The sequence below is a fragment of the Brugia malayi genome, assembly GCF_000002995.4.
Source record: "Brugia malayi strain FR3 genome assembly, contig: Bm_v4_Chr2_contig_001, whole genome shotgun sequence".
In the NCBI taxonomy this organism is placed as follows: Eukaryota; Metazoa; Nematoda; class Chromadorea; order Rhabditida; family Onchocercidae; genus Brugia; species Brugia malayi.
The window spans coordinates 4518818-4541690 of NW_025062476.1; the positions used below are offsets into that span (position 1 = coordinate 4518818).

At 24.8% G+C, this 22873-nt stretch overlaps 2 protein-coding genes across 3 annotated transcripts; both read left to right on the forward strand.

Moving 5' to 3' along the window:
- Nucleotides 1-2385: 2385 nt before the first annotated feature.
- Bma-lgc-33 (Uncharacterized protein) lies at nt 2386-5238 on the forward strand (the record flags this gene model as incomplete). 2 transcript variants are annotated; one of them, XM_043078394.1, is made up of 8 exons in its annotated part: nt 2386-2435; nt 2796-2952; nt 3197-3393; nt 3689-3777; nt 3896-3970; nt 4314-4489; nt 4718-4901; nt 5012-5238. In XM_043078394.1, the coding sequence occupies 8 exons, from the start codon at nt 2386-2388 to the stop codon at nt 5236-5238; spliced, it is 1155 nt and encodes a 384-aa protein (XP_042934328.1). The 2 variants fall into 2 exon arrangements, with proteins under 2 accessions (XP_042934328.1, XP_001896417.2); XM_001896382.2 differs by having other exon boundaries at nt 5015-5238.
- A 12275-nt stretch (nt 5239-17513) lies between these two features.
- Bm3375 (conserved hypothetical protein,hypothetical protein) lies at nt 17514-21684 on the forward strand (the record flags this gene model as incomplete). Its single annotated transcript, XM_043078395.1, has 11 exons — nt 17514-17611; nt 17737-17837; nt 17946-18063; nt 18318-18507; nt 19208-19301; nt 19483-19610; nt 19901-20065; nt 20362-20501; nt 20609-20648; nt 20987-21109; nt 21565-21684. The coding sequence occupies 11 exons, from the start codon at nt 17514-17516 to the stop codon at nt 21682-21684; spliced, it is 1317 nt and encodes a 438-aa protein (XP_042934329.1).
- Between the last annotated feature and the right edge of the window lie 1189 nt (nt 21685-22873).

Here is a 22873-nt window from a genome sequence, read left to right on the forward strand (position 1 = left end):
TTTGATATCTTACTGCTAAATCTTTTGTGCCATCTTTTTTTGTTCATATACCAATCCTTGCACCCACTAAAAATTTATGTTTGTTACAAACATACTTTTACACTATATTTGTATACACACACTTATGTTTTGTATAAATATCATTTTATTGTATTTTTGTTTTGATGTATTCGTCAATAAATTGTATTTCAATATTTCGAAGTTATTATATTCACATCCTAGTAATTTCTGCTAGGATTAAATATTAGTGCTAACCAAAGTATTCTCAAAAAAGGAAATTTACAACATAAGCTAAGGCATTCAGTACAAATTAAGAAATATTTATGGAAGATATCAGGTGGTTACGACTGAAATAGGTAAGTTGATAAAGTTATTACATGTGAAAAAGTAAGTTTTTTTATTGACAGATAAATAAATAGTTGTGATGAAGGCTTTATTGATTGAATCTTTTTTTTTAAAGAAGTTATAAAATATTGATCGAGAAGTATAGAGGATGGGGTTGATCGTCAAACTGTTCTTTCCCTTGTAGTTCATAGGAATGTTTGAATAGAATCTGGTTGAAATGGTCATTTAGTAAGGATTTGATTGATGAGCACTATTTTTTATAAAGTGAAAAGTTCCATAATCAGACTGGGAGTTTTCAAAAGGTTAAGAATTAAATTTGAAGAAGTTTACAATATTCTAAAATATTACAGACAAAGTGGAAGAGATGACTAATGAGTTATTACTTTCAGGGTTAAATGATGATTTATTACTTTTGATCAAAATATTTACATTAAAAATTTACTTTTTTAATCATTTCAATACTAAAAAACTTCATTAAAAGTTTTATTTTAAATAGATGTTAAAAATATTAAAATAAAAATAACAATAAGGTTATCAATTTGAAGTCCTCTAAATATTATGCTATCCTTTGCCGTTGAAGATTTAAAAATTTTTATTTTGGGAGAGATTTACTGAACTCAGAGAGATTCGTTGAATATAGATATTAATATGTGCAGTAATATAGAATTATAACAAATTTTTTCTCAATAGAACCAATAGTACAATAAATTTGATAGAACTGACCTCTGGTTGAAATGACCTCTTGGTTGAACTTTCTTGGCTCTTGGTAGATAGACACACACACTCCCCGGTGAACTTGAGTGACCTGCTTATAGTTGACCTGTAGTGAAAGAGTAATCAGTCTAATAAAAAGCTATTGACCTGGTTTACAAGCAAATCTAATTACCCGTTGATAGGTCGTAAACGAGGTCAGTTAAGTAAAAGTTGTTAACCTTGTAGATTCAAGGACAATTTACAATTAGTCAACTAAATGAGAAGCTGATGCCGTGTAAACAATTAAGGTAAAAACATTATTTTGTGAAGAGCTCATAAACCAGTATTCTCTACTTTCATGTAATATTTTAGAATTTCGAGATATTAAAAACCCTCCGAGATCCTTTAATAAGTGCATTATGTTGTATAAATTTTGTATCAATTTTGTAAATATGTTTATAAATATCAATGAACATTTCCTAATTTTAAGTTAGACATTTTACTTTCAGTAGAAATTCATTATTTTTTTATCATGAAGAGCATAATTTCAAAATCATCTGTAATTGAATTTTATGTTTTTGAATGCTAAATTGCAATTGAATGAAAACAGGTACTTGAAAAGTTAAAAGTTATTGAAATGGATCTAAAAGTTGTTTAAATTAGTTCTTTTACTTATTCATAGAGCTTTCTCTGCATCACTGTTATTAAATAATTAAATCAGAGATTAATGGACACTCGGAAAAGATGGTCAAATTGAAGCTGAAATGTGCTATGATTTAAAATCGAAGGAAAAAATTGGGAAAGCAAAAATCGAAAACAACATTTTATGGGATTTGATAATCTGATCATTTGAAGAAGTTATTGAAGCTAACAAAATGATAATTAAAGAGAGATTTGAAGTTTCAAATAGTCTTAGCATTTTGAATTAAATGAACTTCTCGGATTAGTTAACTGCAAGACAGTCAGTCCTATTTGTTTCTCAAATTTCATTTCTATGCTTTTCTCGACTTTTCAAACTTTATTCATTTATTTACGCTAGCAAAGTATAAATGTCATTGCGGGAATAGAAGGAATTACAGAACAATAATGTCTCAATTGTTGGAGAGAAAGGGAGAAAGAAGAGGGAGAGAAAGAGGAGAGAAAGAAAAAAATCAAGGAGAAATGACATTTTTGAAAAGTTTGCATCTAATGGAAATGTCGCGACAGGGAAACTTGATTCTATAGATTGTATAGACTAATAGTTTAATTCGCTTCAATTTCTGACACTTTCAATTGGTAATCATTTTTTTTTTGATCTTTTTTTTTAGGCAATAGCAAAAATGATTCATAGAGGATTTTGCCAGTGCAATGGATTGTAACTATCTTTTAGCGTTTATTTTTCTACACGTTGCTTACGGGTAAGATTGAAATCATTTCCTCACATTCATTAAATTTAAAGATATTTTTTTTTTTTTAATAAGGTTTTAATTACCTTACTTTGATCAATTTCATACTAAGCTGTGAACAATGAGAAGGTGTAGTAGACGTCTTTGTAATTGTAGAAAATAAAAATTTTTTGAGTATTATTAAAGTTTCTTTTAGTTTAAAATACTATATGGTTGAAAAAATTTTAAAATTAAGCATCAGTGATGCTTCATGTTAGAAGTCAAATCGAAATTGACAATTAAAATAGATATTTCAATGATTTTTTTTAAAGTTGCAATTCGTCTAAGAAATTTCTTATTATAAAAGTTATTTTCTATTTTGAAAATTAACAGATTGACTGCAGAAGAACATGGCGAATTAACTCGAAAGTTCAAGTATTATTATGCATCAGTTAGACCACAGGAACAAAACAATCGTGTCACCAATATAAATGGGACATTTTTTGCTCTTAATTGTGATCTTAAAATCATTTCAACTAAACCTTATCATGTATTTTTTCAAAACCATTTAAAATCAAAAGTAATGTGAAAAGATACTGGGTAGGTTTTTTTACTAGATAAAATTCAGTAAAAGTATTACATAACTTTTCCATCAGACTAACCTGGATGGTTCCTTACTTTAAAATTGCAATGAGAAATATTACAAGGAAACAGCGATAGTGAAATAAATAAGAGAAAATGAGATAGTTATTTCGATATATTTTCGTTTTTTAAATTAGATTTTATTTGTACAGAACAAAGTTCACATGGAAATAATATTCGGTTTTACATTTACCGATGAAAGACTTGTCATCCGTGAACTAAAAAATCGATTCCGAATGCCACCGGAATATTATCCATGGCTTCCGGAAATTATAACACATCCTAATGTTCCGATCAGTACTGTTATCTATTTGGATCCATCGATTGGCATCGTTGATGCACTTTACCGGTTCATAATTTATTGTAATTGAAATGTGAATCGAAAAAAAAATGTGTATAAATTGTACTGAAGTAATAATAATGTTGAGATGGAGTATTTGATAAGTGCTTTAAAAACTTCCAAATAAAAAATCATACTATTTTTGTACTGTTTTAAAAATGAGTCAAAAAAATCAAATTATCGAAATGAGTTTTAGTTAATAATTAATCAAATTAACACTCTCAAACGACTATCAAAGTTTAATTTTCTTTTCATACTTTATTTTTTATTGATATTTATATCACTGAGTGCGATAATATTTCAGATACTCTGTGGAACTTCTTTGTTCATCTGAAATTTGGCGACATCCTTTCGAATTATTTCAATGCGAGTTTGTCATATCAAATATTGGAGGTTCTCAATTAATTCTTAAAACTTATTTATAAATGAAGGATTGAAATAAAGCTAAGTGACAATTTGACTATATCTTTTTCTTTTCTTCAAGTTTACTTTACTTTTTTTTCTTCTTCAGATGAGCGTATTTTTCTCCGTGATTTTTTGGATTTGCGTAATACAGAACAAATTTCAAAAGTTTCGGTCAATGTTGGTAAGTTTTTAAAAATCAAAATGACAAAGTACACCATTCGTAAAAAAAATTATATTTATTAATTCATTCATTCAAAAGAAATAGATTTATTCAACTGATTTAAAAATGATACAACCTATTTATCGTTTTTTTGCAGAAATAAGGTTGACACTGGTTCCCAGATTGACAACTACTTTCAAAATTCATTCAAAAATGAAATTCAATTAGTGCATGAATGATTGGATCTAAAAAGTCATTAAATTGAAGCATCACGAAATTACTAAAGAAGAGAGAATGCATCCTTTTTAAGTTCTTTCTCACAATTTATTAGTTTTTTTCTTTTAAAATATTTTAAAATTTTTAGAGACATTCAAAGAAATAAGAATCATTATAAGCTATCCAGAACTATGGTTCTCATCTATGGTTGCTAATATATTACCTTCTACAATCATTTTTTGTGTTGTTATTTTTGCGCAATGCGAGTGCCGTAAAGTACATACATTAATTACAATATCTGCTCTAATGTGCATTATTTTCATGGTAATTTAATTGAACTGTCGAGAATGATGCTAAAATTATTGACATAATATTTTTGTTAAATTGAAATTTTGATGAAATGTTCAATACTGTGCTAAACAATCGCTGTAAAAAACTTCTTTCAATGGACTTTAATTTCAGATTTTTTGCCACTTAATACTTACTTTAGTGGAATGGTAAACACTTTCGTCTAATTTATTCTCAAATAATTACAAATTCATTTCCATTTAGCAATCAAATCACAAAACAGAAAGCACTTTGACCTTGGAAGATTTATGGTTATGTGTCACATTTTTACATCTCGTCTGCATTCTACTAGTAGATCTAACAGCACCAATGTATTCTACTCAATATCTCGATACTAGCAATGGCCAATTCATTGGTATTATTTCGAATAGACAATTCATTGATTTCGGTGAGTATAATATTAAATTTATTTCATTTCTTTTTTTTTTTTTTTTTTAGCAACAATTTAAAGTATACGAAATACTGTTTATGCATAAATTAAATTGAGATTTTGTCTAGCAGACGTGGATATCGTCAAATCATCACTAATGCGACAATTGACACTTTCTCGTGACACATCTGCTAAACCAACTCAAATGATAAAGCAACAAAACAACAAACTAGCAGCACTGGGATTACGGAAACGACTATCTTTAGCAATTGTCACATGTTGCTATTTCATTTTTGTTATTACTTATTTCATGCTTGCACTTTATTTAATTCTTAAGCAAAAAAACTTCCTGTAGTGATATTTATGATAAATTTAGCATAAGAAAATTAACCTTCATCACTTTTAAAATAGTACCTTCCTTTCATCTATAAGAAAAAAAATCATAAATAATGTTATTTACGTAAGAAAAGATCACTTCTGATGGATTTAAACAGTAAGAATCATCTTGAAGTTATAAAGTGATCAAAGCAATCAAATAATATCAATGATTTATCATTTATTTAGCATTTAACACTGGAATATATCTACTGCTATATTTATAAATTAATGTCAAAGACACGAAAAAAGATTATGTTTGATCTTTGGCGACTAGAATGAGCTCAAAGTATTTAAATAATTTAGTGATTTTCGAGCAAATCTATTTATTATTATAAATGCTGAATTTTAGACGAAAAAAAGACCATATTTGATGGTTTATAATATGAAAATAGAATATTAACGAATCAACAATTTGTCACTCTCTCAATCATTTCAAAAAGTTATTATGATAAATCATTTAAATTTATAAGAGAAACAGGAAATGATTTATTATTTCACTCACTTCTACTCAATGTATTATAAAATAAAATAAGGCTGTAAATTCGAGTAAAAATGAATTGAAAATGATTAAACATTATTAATGAATTATTATTTTATAATTTCGTTAACATTTCAAATTAACATTACTTAAAACTATTGCTGTGCTTATCAAAAAAACATCACCTGGACAATTTAAGTGAATTTTGATTAATATATTATTAATCAAAATGAGTTTTAAGTGAATTTTATTAATTGAGAAAATATCAGAAATATGGAGGAAGTATTTGTGAAGGAGAAAAAATTACAAAAAGGGAAATAATACACAGGAAACAATAAAAGTTAAAGAATTATCATTTTGTAACTTCGTTAATGTTTTTACTAAGTTTATTGTACAAATAATAACAGTGACATTAATTACGAGATTTAAATTTTTTTGATTGATATATAACATCAAATCTGATTCGAAAACGATGAAATAAAGTGGATGAAGAAGTATCATTTTTTAATTTCATTAACATTCTGATATCAGTGATGTTTAAATCTGTCACTGCCCTTATCAAGATGCCACCTGATTGATTTAAATCAATTTTAAAAATATATCACCAAGCAAAATCCATTTTTGGTGTAAAAAAAAAAAACTATCAAATAATGTTGAATAATTATCATTTTGTGACTTTATTAAGCATTTTTATTAAATTAATCGCATAATCTCATAATTAATTAATTCAGGAATTCAATCATTTTTAATTGATACATTACCTTATCAAGAACTTTGGATTATCTCTTTTTGATATGAAATTTTGTACCATAGAACTTTGCACTGTTTGATCCGGAATTCCGGATTAACTCAAAAGTTCAAAACTTCTGTTTTTACTATAGAGTTTTGCACTATCTGTTTTGCACTATCTGTATCTGTAAAAATATTTTTAAAACAAAATATTGGACTATTTAAGATTTTGTGCTATCACTTTGAATGTACCATTCTGCACTCTCTTTCTAATGAAAAATCTTAAACTATCGATTTTGAGATTCCTTTTTTTTTTTAACTAGAATTCTGGAAATTCTCTCTCTCCCTCTTTCTCTCCCTCTCTCTCTCTCTGCCTTTCTAATGAAAAATTTTAACGTTTAAGAAAATTCTTGATTAAATTGAGAATTGTCATTCTCTCTCCCTCTCTCTTCCTCTCTCTCTACAATTCTAGATTATCTCAATTTAATCAAGAATTCTAAACTACCACTTTTCAATGCTAAATTTTGAACTTAACATAAAATTGCTGACCAGGTGGTATGATGAAAATTCTAGTTGTCTGCTAATAAAATAATTTTTTAAAAAGTCATTTGCTCAATTAAAATTTGTAATTTAAACAGTAAACTTTATAAAATAAAGATTCTAAAAAAAACTGTTAAAAATTTTAACTTTGGTCTAACTTTGGTCTCATTTTTCTCGAAAAAATAACTTTGTTTCTTATCAGACATAAATGTTTTTAATAATTACAAAAATAGATTTAGAAAAATTTTAAATCAAAATAATAATTTTTTGGTGACAAATAATCCAAAAGATATTAATTTTGTTGTTAACGCCACTTTTATAATTTAAGCAATAAATCTTATAAACATTTTGAAATGGGATTGATAATAAGGCTTCAAAATTAAAATTAAAATTCATCGATATTATTGGATTACTTTATTTTATTTTCCCCAAAATTAACTTTATTTGATCAAAGATAATTTGAATTTTACAGGCATCATTTTTTTGTTGATCAATTGTTAAAATGAAAATTTATTGATTTTATACAAATAAAAAAATTCGATTTAGTGATTCTGCAACTTGTATGATTTAAACAATTAACTTTATTGAAATCTTAACTTCGAAATCATAGTAAAGTTTTAAAATTGAAATTCATTAAAATTATTAGATCATTTTGATTTTATTTTTGATCTTTTTTTTTAAAAAAAAATGACTGATTGTTCAAAATTGACTTTGCCAAATCAAAGTTACTTCTTTTTCATCTTTTTGTAATTATAACAATAAATTTGGGAAAGTTTAACATTGATGTACTCATTTGCATTTAATATAAAAATATACTAACAATATTTGGTAATTTCTGTTAATAAATAATTTAAAAGTCTTCAATTTTGCAATTAACTCCATTTTGTAATTTAAACAATTAGCTTTACAGAAATTTTAACTTTTAATTTTAAAAACACCAAAGTGATAATGAAAATTTAAAGTCGAAATTCATTAAAAAATTATTGCATCACTTTGGTTCCATTACTCTGAAAATTAATCGTATTTTATAAATATATCAATTGAAAATAGCTTCCACTGTAAGATTTAAGTCATTTTTAATTGATATTTTCATCAAACAAAGTTATATTTTGAAGAAAAATCTAAACAAAATGATATGATTTGATATAATTATTCATTTAACAGCTAAATATATGCTGAAAATTCGAAAATCATAAAAATATTACCTTACCATCGATAATATAAAATAATTATGAAATTATATTTTTATATTCCTTTCAAATTTTTCTCCTCTTTAATATCACTATCCCTATAAAATTAATTGTAGAATTAAATTATGTGCAATGAGTTCTTTTCAATTATAAATATAATTTTAGGCTTTTGAAAAAATTCATAAGGATAAACCTCTTTTTCTATAACTTACTTATATTCTTAATTAAGTAAATTTTTCAAATTTTAATATGTATATGTATTGATGATTACATATGTTCTAATTTTCTTTTTTCTTACTTTTTCTAGAAATAATTTTAATTTCAATCAGATACAATTAGATTCCGAATGGATTGTATTAAATTCTATTTATTCATTTATTTCTTCGAGATATATGGAATTATTATTTTTTTTTTTCATTCTGTTCTGGCTGCTTTAATTTAATACAATGTTCAACTTTTTTTTTAAATGCGAATTAGCAATCTAAAATTTCTTTTATCCAAAAATGTTGATTTCTGATTGATTTACTTTTTATTATTTAAATTCTAATCTTAATAACAGTTATTTTTTACTATATGAAATCAGATATTCTTATTTATTCCATTTTGATCTTCTCAAGATAATTATCGATAAGTGGATCAATCATTTGTTTTACCTGGTGTTAATTTATTTCTGCATTACTACCTTTACCTTAATTATTTGAAGAGAATAAAATTTCTTATTCAATAAGTTGTTAGTCAATTTTCTTCGTTTTTTTGTAAAAAACTTATTATTTTTTTTTTAATATATTTTTTTTAAGAAGTTCAAATAAATCATTTCAACTTGTTTAAAAATACATTTGGTAGCTCTAAGAAAGTAAAAGAAACATAATGTCAGTTTGCAATTAATATAAAGTTAAAATTTCTTTCCTATAAAACATTTCAAATCAAGAAATTTTCGATTTATAAATCAGTGAAAATATTTTAATGAACATTGTCACCTGCAATTTGTATTAATTGGATATTACCGATTAAAATCAATGAATTCATATTTCTTGAAAAAAAGAAAAAACATTTTAAAAAATTGAAACTAATAAAAGCAACGATTTTCTTCGTTTTTCTTCCAGAGATTTTGAAATTTTATGAAATATAAATTTGTATTAGTTGTAAAAATTAATGATAAGCTGAAAGATATTTCTAAGTTTTATTCTTCTTCCCAAATTTATCATATCTTTCTGATGAAAAATTTTTATGCTTTACAAATTGTGCCGATCCCTTGCAAAAATTTATTTTATTTTGCTTGTTTATATAATTCAGTTTGTGCTCAAATAAGAGAAGCAGAAATCGATCGGTGCAGAAGCAGAAATTTTCGCTTTGGCTATATTCGAAAATTGAGGAAATTCTATTTCAAAGATAATTCTATCAGAATAAAAGTTGAATTCATCATAAACTATTATACAAATAAATTTTGTAAAGTATCCAACCATTTTTTAATTTTTGAGTTTTAAATGAAAATTTGGTAATCACCAATACTTTACTTAAAGACTAGCTGATAAATTCTGGAAGAGTTTTGAAGAAGGAATCCTGGGCCACAGAATTAGCTGTCTAAATCAACAGAAGCCCAGATGCCAGATGATCTATAATCTTGCCATAAAGTCAGGGAGATTTATTCTTAATGTCAAAATAAACATTGTTGTTAATTTTAAATCTTTAATAAACATTGTTTGTTATTATTTTAAAGTTTCATCGAATTAAGGCATTGCTGGGATAATCTTTCAATTACAACTGATCCTTCTATTTCATTCGTTTTTCTCTCTGTTTTGCTGCACGAAAGAAACATTAGTTCTGTTTTTCCTTCATAAAATTAAATTCTATAATGATTAATGACAAAAAAGAAAATTTATTATCGATAAGAATAAAATTTCTGTGCAAGAAAAAGACAGAAATAAATTTTATTTTGGATTAAATTTTTAAAAAAACGAAACAGATGGTTGCAAGGTCGATTTTTTGATGTGTAGATTTCGTCTATTTTTACTTTAGTCTTAAAACATATTCTGTTATTGTTTGATGCATTTGAAAAAAATTTTCAATTTTTAATTTTTTTAAAAAATTTTTTTTTAATTTTTAAGTGGAATAGTTTGTTCTTTATTAAATTCAATTCCATTATCCATTCAAATTATGTTCTAAATTTGTTCCTGTAATCACTTAATTTAAATTAATTGTAAATTTAAGAGAGTTAATCAATAAATAATCAAAAAAAAAAAAAATTTCAGTGGTTTTTGACAGTAACTATGAAATTTCATTGCGTCATTTTTATCATTTCAATGGAATAAAATTACTTTTTTCTCACTTAAATGAATTCAGTTCACATTACGGGGCTTTTTTTTTTTTTGCTTGAATTATTATCAGTTCTTTTTGAGCAAAAGCCTTAATATTATTTCACTGATAACATTTCATGAATGATAAGGTCAGCTTACTAAATTCTCTTCGCTGTTTGACCTTTCTTAAGGTCATTTCACAAAAAAAACCATTTTTGTTTTTTATTCAATAATTTCGGAATAATTTGTAATAATCTTTTCATAAATGTTAATACAATTAGAAGCTAATACAATTCTGTAAATTGATTTATGAAAAAAAAGTTTCATACAATAACTGCAAAGGTAATTGTAAACATTTAATTGTAAACAATTAGCATCTTTTCTGCTTCATGTAATAAAATCAACAAAAGAATATTATTGAAATGAATTTAGTTGCATTCAAATACTCAAAATATTTTTTATCAAATATAATAAGTATCAAATTTTGTTTTCTTTTTATCAATATGACAATGCTTTAATGAATTCTCGAGTTGCAGCTTTGACATTATCTTCAATCTTCATAAACTGCAGAAATGATAACCCATTAATCTTTGGTTCACAGAACACCACTATTTCATTTTCAATTAAAAATCTCTTTATTCTAGATAAAAATTCATTTGACAGTGAGTTGTCGCATATTCCATATGTCAACCAAATCAATGCCTTTCATGGCGTTTCATGAGCGCAAATGTTTGACACTTTAATTCACCCCAATTAGCGCCTAGTTTTGCCGCTGTAATGTCTGCGCTTTAATTTAAGCACATGTAATTATTGAAAATTTGAAAGTAAGCTGAAGACATTTCAATTTGCAATTCCTCTAATCATTCAGTTTATCGAATAGAAATGCTTCATTACATTTTCCAACTATTTCAGAGTGAATTTTGCATTAATTAATTAATTCACCCAGTCATTCGTCTCAATATCAAAGTAAGAAAATCGATTTGCACTAATTAAAATCTTATTTTAAATTATTTCAATGTTACTATCTTTGATATTAAGCTGAAACGAGGGAAAAAAGGAAAAATTATCGCATACTTAGGTTAAGCATTTTGTTTTTTGTCATACGTCTTATTCTATGTATTCATACTTACGTCACTTACGTCAATATCAGCTTAATTCAAGATATCCTTGGCGTTTGAATTCAAAAATGTTTCACTGTGAATAGTTTGTTAAGAGTTTTTTTTTCTTTAATAATGGCGTCAATTAAATAACAAAATAAAGGTATTAATGAAAAAAAAAAGTTAAAAGCTACAAAAGAATTAGAATGATATTAAAGATTTTGTAAGAATCTAAAATTTATTTTTGATGAGAAATTAAAAAGTTTTTATTGAACAAAAATTCGAAAAGAAAAAAAAGAGTTATAGAAATATGAGAAATTCTCGTTTTTGCACGTGTTACTGATTTAAATTTTTAAATTTTTTTCCTTATTCTTGATGTTTCATTATGTTAGTTATTATTATTAAAGAGATAGCGCATCTATCATTAAAATATTTTATCAAATAGTTTTTTGCTATAGTTTGATTTCTCGAGAAAAGTTGTATGTACGTCTTTTGCTATAGTTTAATTTCTCGAGAAAAATTTTATATACATATTTTGCTCAAAATACATCCAAGAATAATTGATTTGACAAATAAGTTTTTATATACTCTATGGTGTCTATTATAAGCTAATGTTAACCAATGTTTTTTTTTTTTATAGAATTTTATAAGCGGAAAATTTAATTTGTTATTCTAACTCTAAGAATAAAGTTTTTTTTTTTTTTTAGCTTGGCCAATAAATGCTTAGAAAAGCCATACAATGACAAAAACGCCATCGTAAGATTCTTTCGATGAATCTGTCGACTAGTAATATTGCCTAATGTTAGTTAAGCCAATATTTAATCTTTTTGAACTTATTTCATTCAGAACTTTGAGGACATTTGTACCACCGATCTGCTTCAATAGCTAATATTTAAAAGTACGAATGAACTGTACTTCATTATATTTCATTGTCTATTTCATCAGTAGTTCATTTATTTTAAAAGTAACAACTTCTTTCAATGCTATTTCTTTAAATTACCAATAAAAGTACATTTAAAAAATTTTTATTTGAAAAACCAAAAATTTCCTTTCATTTTAATAGAAAAAATTTGATTAAATTTAAACGTAGAATTTTACAGTTTCTTCCATATGCAAATTTCAATTGAACCTAAATCTCTTCAGATGAGATTAATTTTATATCTTTTCTCAAGTAATCCTTATATTTAAAACTAATTTTGCCTAGAATTAAATCTTTTACAAATTCAAATATTCAATTAAATATCGAAATAACTTTTCCATAATATGCTTTTTGAATCAAAAATGAAAAAAAAAAATTTAAAAAATAACTGTGTAAGCAATAATTCTGAACAAATTATCAGTTTAGTAACTGTTTACTAAAACATTAATTTATTTTAATCACAATTCATATTTTTTTCATTCGTCACACCAATCTTCGACAAAATGATACCTTATGTTTACTCAAAGACATTTTTTTTTTTTTTTTTAAATTACAAACAGAAGAAATATCATTAAAATTGATTTTAAATAATTTTAGTTGATAAAAAAAGAAAGAAAATGTTCGAGAAAAAAGAATTTTGATTACTTCATAAGATTTTATTAACAGCACACATTCTGCTAAATTATTTTTTTATTTCATTTTTTATCCTAAAGATGATAATATATCTTAGAATCATTCATTTTTCAATTGCAACTTTCTCATTTTCACAATTTTTTTTAATGTAATTTCTAAAATTTTGCATTTCAAAGCTACGAAAAATAATCTTTTTACGATGTTTGAAGAAAAAAAGGAAAAAAAAAATGATTTCCTAAAATTTTCTCTTTATTTCCTATTAAAGACTTTAAAATTTCAGTGCTTTACTTTAAAAAAAAAAAAAAAAAAAACAAAGAAAAAAGCAGCGGTATAATTCCTTTCTTTTTTTAATTAAATTATTTTCATTTGAATATTTTAATATGTGATAACTAATTCTAATTTTTTCACTAATTTTGTAATAATATAAATTACAAATTTTTGTATCAAAAAAAATATTTAAAAAAAATTTTCCCATATGGAATAGTTTATTTCTTTTACATTGACAAACACAATTCTTCCATCTTTTCTTTCATCTCATATTTTCTTCAGGAAATTTAGTTTTTTTTTTTTTTTTTTTTGCAAAACAATGATTCATTAAAATCTTAGTATGTCTTATTACTATTTTAAGCAGACATCATTAGTCTCTTATCTATAGCAAAATCATAAAACTATTCTTTAACTCTTAGATTTAAAGAATTTATGACTTTGATGATTGGAATAGATTTCAAATTTTTAGATATTTTATTTCTTGACTTATCATTTATCTTATCTTTTTCTTTTTTTTTTAGAGTTATGCATAAAAAGGTTTGAGCAATATGAGAAATGCCATCCTGATAATAGCTGATTATTAAGAAATTAAGTTTTTAACAGATAAAATGTTTCCATTGTTTTAGGTTTATAAATTTTAAAAATGAATATAATTGTTTTCAAAGTACTGATGTAAACATAATTTACTAGAGAGAAAGAGGAGATGATCTACTATAAAATTTATTTCTTCACTCGGAATTATTTCGTGACTTCTTCTCTCAGAATTATTGCTAAACACTTGAATAACAAAAATATTTATGCAAAATTGACATTTTCCTCATTCGCTGATTATTCCGATTTAATTTTATTCGAAAATAGATAAAATTGTTAATTTTTAAAATTTTTGAAACATTGGGAAGACAATGAAATTATTTTTGAAAAATCGGAAAATGAAATTCTTTAGTGTACACTCTTCATTGAAGTGCCTGCTGCGCTCTTTTTAAAACCTTATGCGATAATAAATTTCCATTATTTTTGTTTACTCTTTCCGCCTGCATATTTTCATGTATTGATTAAAAGACCAAAGACACTTTGAGAAAGGGAAAAACGGGAGAGGGGGGAGGAGAGGGGTCAAGTGATATTAACGGTACTTAGATGCTCCATTTAAACTTATCATTAAGACATAAACAGGAAAAGTAAACTTAATGCTAAAAAAATTTTTTTAATCCTTCTTGAAATCATTTTCTACTTTAAAAATTTCTTCATAGTTACTTATTGAGGAATTTTTAATTGTTGTTTATTGTTGAAACAAACTATTTTTTTTTCTTATATTTTACAAAATTTTTTAATCATTCAAAAAATCAAAATGAAACAAAAAATGCACTGAAATACCAATAAATTCTCGAACATATTAGAACACTAAATTACTCGACGATATCGTAATACTGTATTTCTTATATTGATAATTTTTTTTTATAACTAGCAGATAATTTAGAAAAAATTTTTTAAGCCAAAAAAACAAAACTGCCGAAATGAATAATGAAAATTTGGAAGAAACATAATTTAATATGATGTGCGGAAAATTACTTATCATATGAAAATAAAAGGAAAATATTGAAAAGAACACACAACTAAATTATGATTCCAATTTTTTCTTTTTTTTTTTTTTTTTTTTTTTTTTGCAAATATCAATTTTGCTGTAATTTCAGCATAGATATAAAGGATTAAACATATCTTTCCATCCTTTTTCATTTTTATTTTGCAGTTGAAAATAATTATTTTCTATGGCTTTGTCCACAAATATCTGTCATTGAATATTATTTTGTCACATTTGTTTTCATTTCTTCCATTTCTTCCTAAATGTAATGAAATTATTATTTATTTTTGTTTATTTTCATTATTATAAGTACAATTACAATAATTATTATAGTCATTAATAATGAATGATCGATATTTTAGGTTCTTCATTTCATCGAACTAATCAATAATTTTTGAAATTATTGATCATTTTGTTCGATGATTTTTTTTTTCTTTCTCAGAAATAAGAAAAAAGCAAATGAAAAAAATAAATAAATAAATATCCCAAAAATATTTGTCATTGTGTATCATTTGCTTTGCTCATGAAAATAAATGGTTCTATAAGTTTATAAGCAAAGAAAAATTGTTAAGCGCATTTGTCTTATGGTACAATAGTTTGCTTCTAGGATAGTAAAATTATTGCTTGTCATTTCAATTTATTTGAACCAGAAAACAATTTCTGCTTCTAATTAGTTGGCATTTTCACTATTTAAAAAAAAAAAAAAATGAAAATGCTCGTAAAATATTTTAAGAACGATTTTTAAATTAATATATTCACCAAGTTGAAAATAATTTGAAGTTGTTGTGTGCTTTAAAAAAAAAAAAAAAAAAAAATTTGTAGTATAGCAGTGCCAGTCAATAATTTTAATTAAAACATTGATTAGAATGGAACTTTTGAGTTTATTTTTGATACTGAAATTAATGTTTTGTCAATTTTAACAATGGCAAGTCATTTGCGCATAAAAAATCAATAAAATATGTAAAAGAAAAAGGGAAGTTTGAAAAAAGAAAAATGTTTTAGTATGCTTTTAATTGAAGTATTATTATTATTTGAAAATAACTATGTAAGAAATTTTTTAAAGTAATCGCAATTCTTTACTCTTAAATCACAACATTGGAAGTTTCAAATGTTCGGTGATAAATTTAAAAATTTTCAGACTAAAAAAATTTTTTAATTTAATTCTATGATTTAATTATTATATATGGCATCAAAATATTGTGACAATAACAGTTGCAACAATTATATGTATTATTTACTTTGTTTGTATTTTAATATGAAATATAATTTCGACCATTTAAAACAGAAAGAGAAAGAGAAAGGGAGAGAGAGAGAAAAAAAGCACTAAAAAATATTTTCTACCCAACTAATAATTATATGCAACAAAAGGGACCACCGTGATGTCTTTTCCTCAAAGGGACAATTTTTTGAATTTCAATGATAATTTTTCCATTCCAATTTTGTTACGAGTAAATAGTTCCATCCATTGGTTAGCTTATTTGCATTAATATTTTATAGCTTCTCGTCGAGAACACTTATAACGGAACTTTTCATGCGTAATTATTATTAGAGATTTATATTAAAAAAGATGAAAAATAATAAATTTTAAATAGCTAAAATTATAATATTTATTGTACATTCACACAACACTTTTTATTGCCTCACATTTTTGAAAAAAACTTTTACATTAAATTTTGTAAGTTAAAATGATTACATCTGCTAATATTGTACTATTTGTATATTTAACTGAGAAAAGCAATAAAATTAAAATAAGATCAATTTAACAGTTTTATTTGTGGGTGGGGGGGAGTTTCTTGATTAAATATAAAATTTAGATTTGTTTGATAAAGTTATTATGATTATTGATAATAGATAAGTAAGTGAATTTGCATTGAAAATAAGTGTTTCAATGCAAAATAAGAATTGCTTATATAGCTAATTAGAATATTTCTTATTTTTTCTTGAAAGCTCTGAAATCAAAAACATTTTATTTGTTTTAAAAAAATTGCAACCTTTCAGAAAAGAATAAAAGTTTCATAGTGTTCACAGAATTATTTATTTTTCTATAAATTTATATCTGAAAAGTAATATGCCATAAAAATTCCATCCATCCTGAAAATCTTATTTTGTTTATTTCTATTTCAACTAATAATAAGTAAATATCCGTTTCTCGAAGAAGTTTGTAGGGTTTTTTTTTTTTTCTTTTTTGCATTACTCACTCTTGCCACAATTTTCAGTTTAATTGGTATCGAATTAAAAAATAAAAATAAAATAAAATAAACATTTTTTTTTTTTGAGATACGAAAAAAAAGAATAGTCTTATTGATGCCATCATTAGAAATTTTCGTAAGAAAGATTTGCTTCAAATTTCAAATATGTTTTTTTTTTTCTTTGAGAAAGATAAATTATAATGAATTTTTAGTGCTTTCAATTTTTGTTCACATATTTCTTTATTAATCATTTTTAAAGCCAAAAAATAATTTATGCTATTAATTTTAGATAAATGATAGTATCACTTACTGATAAATTTACTTCATTTTCAGTCTTTAAATGGACTGCGAACATCGTGTTATATTAAATGTGGGAGGAATTCGACACGAAACGTATACTCATGTACTTAAAAAAATTCCAGCTACAAGACTTTCTAGGTTTTCTTAAATGTTTAATATTCAAATTTATGTGAGTAATAATTTTTCATTCATATAAGTATGTGATTTAAGCAAAATTTAAAAATGTTTAGTATCTTTTCGAATGTTATACACTTAATTTTTAGGTTGACACCAAATTTAGCAAATTATGACCCTGTACTGAATGAATATTTTTTTGATCGTCATCCTGGTGTTTTTTCAATGATTCTAAATTATTATCGGACAGGTGAGCAATTTTTTAAATGTAAATTTAGAAAATGCTTTCAAAATTTGTAGTTCGTTCATTCTTCATACATTTTTTTTTTTTTTAATTAATTAATTTGTTTACTACAAGGAAAGCTACATTATCCGACCAATGTTTGTGGTCCTTTATTCGAGGATGAATTAGAATTCTGGGGTCTAGATGCAAATCAGGTAGAGCCATGCTGTTGGATGACTTATACACAACATCGGTAATTGTTTTAAAATGATAATCTGTAATTAATATTCAAATGCTAACTTAATTTAGAATAAAATTTCTCCTCCAAAATACTCCAAATTTTTCTGTCATATTTTCTATAAAATATAAGAAAAAAATGATTGAAAGAAAATTATGCCTACAAAATGAAGAAAAGGAATATTTGAGATAATTTTATTAGTTATATCAGATATATATACCTATATATTTTTTCAGGTTCATTAAATCTATCAAAAATATTGCTTTTAGAGATACCCAAGAAACTTTGGCAGTTATCGAAGGTTTAGATTTGGATGCCGAACCACCAACCCAGGAAGAAACTGCAAAAAAGTTTGGCTGGGAAGATGATTATTACTCAGGCAATTTATCAAAATGGCAGCAATTGAAACCACAGATATGGGCGCTCTTTGATGAACCTTGGTCTTCTCAGTATGCTAAGGTAGATTTAATTTAATTTATATATTAACTAAATAAGAGAAAAATATGCCATAAGAATGAAATATTTTAAAATAATCTGAGTTTATTCAAAGAGTTTTTTTCTTACTTATGGAAATTTTGAATTCATTATATTTCAGCGGCATTTTTTTTCTCAGTTATTTTATTTAAGTAAACAATAAAAAAAAAAAAAAAAAAAAAAACAAAAATTATTTACGCTTATCGATTGCTCATCCTTGTACAATTTTGATAATTTAATTAGTAATAGTGAAAAAGAAATGTTATTGTTATTGTTGTTGTTGTTGTTGTTGTTTATTTCTCAAGGGTTGCATTTATTTTATTGCATGTCTGAAATTGCTGAATGATATGCTAAGCATGCCACATATTTGTTGAAAGCTTACTGGAACTATGCTTAATTAAATTACTTACATTAAATGCAAAAATAATAAAACTTAAATCATTCATCGGTTGCTAACGCTCACACTGCAACTGATATTATTTAGATCACAAAGAATAAAACTCTGAATGATTTTTCCAAGTTTATTTCATTGAAATTTTTTTAAGTTTTAAATTGAAAGAAATTTGAATAATGCAAGCTTTTCACAAGCAATATGCTTATCTTAGATAAATTTAACTAACTTCTGCAGTGCTTTCTCTAACAGTTTGTTGTTATCATCAAATGAATGTGCTGAAATGGCTTTCAGATGATTTCATCTTCTTCTGTATTTTTCATTATTTCAAGTATTATTTCATTTGTTCTCAAAACACATCCTGCATTCCAGATACCATCAATTACAGGTCAGCAAAAAATTTCTTGCATTTCAGGAAAAAAAAAAAAGAATTTAATTATAATAAAAAGATTTTAGTGAGCAATTAAACTAATTTCTATCACACTTAGAAATAATAAAATTCAATTTAAATAAATTTGAATCTCTCATTTGCTTATATTTTATATTGCAATAATTTTTAATATTTTCAGTGTCCTATAATATGGGAATTGGTAGCGATGGTACCCAATCGATAGGTACCTTTAAGCAATGCACCAGTGCACATCCTACATTCTTCTACATTGATCTCATATGCAATATATATTTTAGCATTGAACTTGTTAGTGCATTAGTATCTACCTGTCTGCTTGTGATAATGATAAACAATAATATGATAATAATGATAAGATAGGAAGCATTTGCTTGATTGTGATAAAAAATACATTATCAGATTGATTATATTGAAATTAATGAACAAAAGCAATCTACTGTATGAAATGTGCTTAGTCATTTTAAATTAAAATTTGTTTTTTAGAAAAGGTAGTTTTCATATTAATGAATTATCAAATGCTGAATGAATATCATGTAAAAATCAAATAAATTAGTTAATTTTTATTTGCAAATTTTTAGATTATTCGTGTGATATTTGCGCCATCTTTACAACGATTCTTCAAATCACCGATAACAGTTGTTGATCTATTAGCAACAGGATCATTTTATTTGGATTGGCTGGTGACCAGCATTATAAGCGATCAAACTAGCTCAGATTCTATCGATTTCCTATCTATATTATGTGTTCTAAGGCTATTCAAGCTAACTCAACATTTCAGTGGGCTTAAAATACTCATACAAACATTTAAGGCAATTTAAAAGTTCCATAAATTAAATTTTAGTACAAACTAATTTCAGCATTACTAACAATTCGTCTAATTAGCACTGATGCAAAAAAGACAATATCGATTGTATCCCATATTGATGATCTAAACTAGTTTTTAAGTGAAATTACAGATGAAATTCATCAAATTCAAATTTTCATTCAAATATTTCAAAAATTTTTTCTCTTTAACTTTTATCTTTTATTTTTGCTATAGGCATCTGCACAAGAGCTATTATTACTTGTATTTTTTGTGTTATTAGCAATTGTTATATTTGCTGCACTTGTATATTACGCTGAACGAATTGAAAATAATCCGGAAAATCAGTTCACTTCTATACCTGCCGGATTGTGGTGGTAAGTTTATTCATTTCTTATTTCATCTCTTTTTGTCCTTCACTGAAAAATTATTATCGTTTCATTTGACAGATTTATACACTCTTTAAAATTCAATTATCATTCAGGGCAATTGTAACGATGTGCACAATTGGATTTGGTGACATGGTAAGTAGTTTTGAATTAGTATAATGTCAAATCTACTACAGTTCAAATGAATTAATTAGGTTTCTCTCTGTGTTATGTTATTTTCATTTGCCTTAAAATTAATCTCAAAGTGAAATTATAGATGAAATTCATACTTTTAAATTTTCATTCAAATATTTCGGAGATTTTTTCTTTTTGCTTTTATTTTCCAATTATTATTAACAAATCATTTTCCATTTGATTTTTTTCTCTCCCTCTCCCTGACTCTCTCTCTCTCTCTCTCGTCTACTTATTTAATTTATTAAATGTTTGTAAATTTCTCAAGAACAATTCGTCATTTAGTTTACATTAATTTACAGGTACCTAAAACTTATTTGGGTATGTTAGTTGGCTCATTATGTGCTCTTATGGGTGTATTAACTATTGCATTACCAGTGCCAGTTATCGTTGCTAATTTTTCCAATCTTTACTCTCATTCACAAGTAAGTTTTTTTTTTTTTTAATTTTGTCTTAAATTGTTTTAAATTTTCCTTTTTTTAAAATGCTACATACCTTTTATTAGTTTCTACAAGAATTTTAAAAAAAAATTGATTTTTTAAATTTCTTTTAAATTATTCAATGATGTTTTTAAAGATTTAAGACAAATATGAATTGTGGATTATTTTGCAATATGTATTATATACCATTTCTTTTTAATTTTTTATTAAAAAAAAATTTTTCTTTTACTTTTTGTAAAAACTAATAAGAGGTGTATAACACAATCCATATTGTTTTAAATTTTCAAAAACATTGAATAATTTGAAAGCTTTGAATAATTCAAAACCAAAAGCAATAAAAAAATAAAAATTACTTTAAGTGATATATTAGTGATTGTTGATCTTTTTTCAATTTTTAGAAATGACATTTAATTGATCGATTTTTTTTTTTACTTTAATAGGCTCGTGCAAAATTACCAAAAAAGCGAAGGCGAGTGTTACAAGCTCATGAAATTAAGACATCACTTATATTTCCTAAATCAATGAAGAAATCACAATTAGAAGGAAGTAAAGTTGCTTAATTAATTATTTACAAGTTTTATTTATAATTCTCATAAATATTATAAGTAATCAAAAATAGTTTACTTTTTTACTTCAATAAGCTTTTTATTCTGCTAATGATTTTTTGATGATGAATTTATTAATTCATTCAAAGTATATTTTCATTTTTAGAATCACTGACGTTCACACAGTTCAATGTTACCGAACACCAAAGTGAAATTCCATGGTCTGAAGCCTATAGTCATTCCTCAAATAATTTTTGTTTGAAAAAAAACTTAATGATTGCCCAGTGATGGATTAATGAGAATCATCAATTACTTATACAAATCAATCAGTCATCAATTACTTATACAAATCAATCAGTCATCAATTACTTATACAAATCAATCAGTCATCAATTACTTATACAAATCAATCAGTCATCAATTACTTATACAAATCAATCAGTCATCAATTACTTATACAAATCAATCAGTCATCAATTACTTATACAAATCAATCAGTCATCAATTACTTATACAAATCAATCAGTCATCAATTACTTATACAAATCAATCAGTCATCAATTACTTATACAAATCAATCAGTCATCAATTACTTATACAAATCAATCAATACATTTTATATTTAATTTCTACGATAACAACACTCAATGCCATTTAAAAATGTTTTTTTTTTTTCATTTGCGCTTTAAATGTGATTTTGTTTGTCACCGCTTACAGATTCGTTTTGATTTCTTTCTCGTCAGTAAGTGTGCTTTTTCTCGATAATTGTTTATTTTGGTTTAAATCTAAAGATGTCTTTCATCTTCTTTTAATCACTGATAAGAGATGAAACTTGCACATATAGTTAGAATACAGCTATGAAAATCAATCAATTACCAATTTATCAATTCTGTTTTTGGGGATTTTATAGATTCCTAAATTATGCTTTTATTCTGTTTACTTGTTAATGCATTTGTACAGTGGTTGATAACTTTTTTGTTTGTTTGTTTGTTAAAAGCTTATGGCACTGAAGAAGAGAATGAATTTGATATTTTAAAGAATTGAAATCATTATTACTTACTTTCAACGGATCTAAATGCACAGAATAAGTATAATAGAAGTATATTAATTTAATATGTGTTAAAATTTCGATTAATTAACAAATAAATGCAAATAAATGAAAAAATATGCAGTTTTGCTGATATAGCAGTCTGTTTTTAATAAA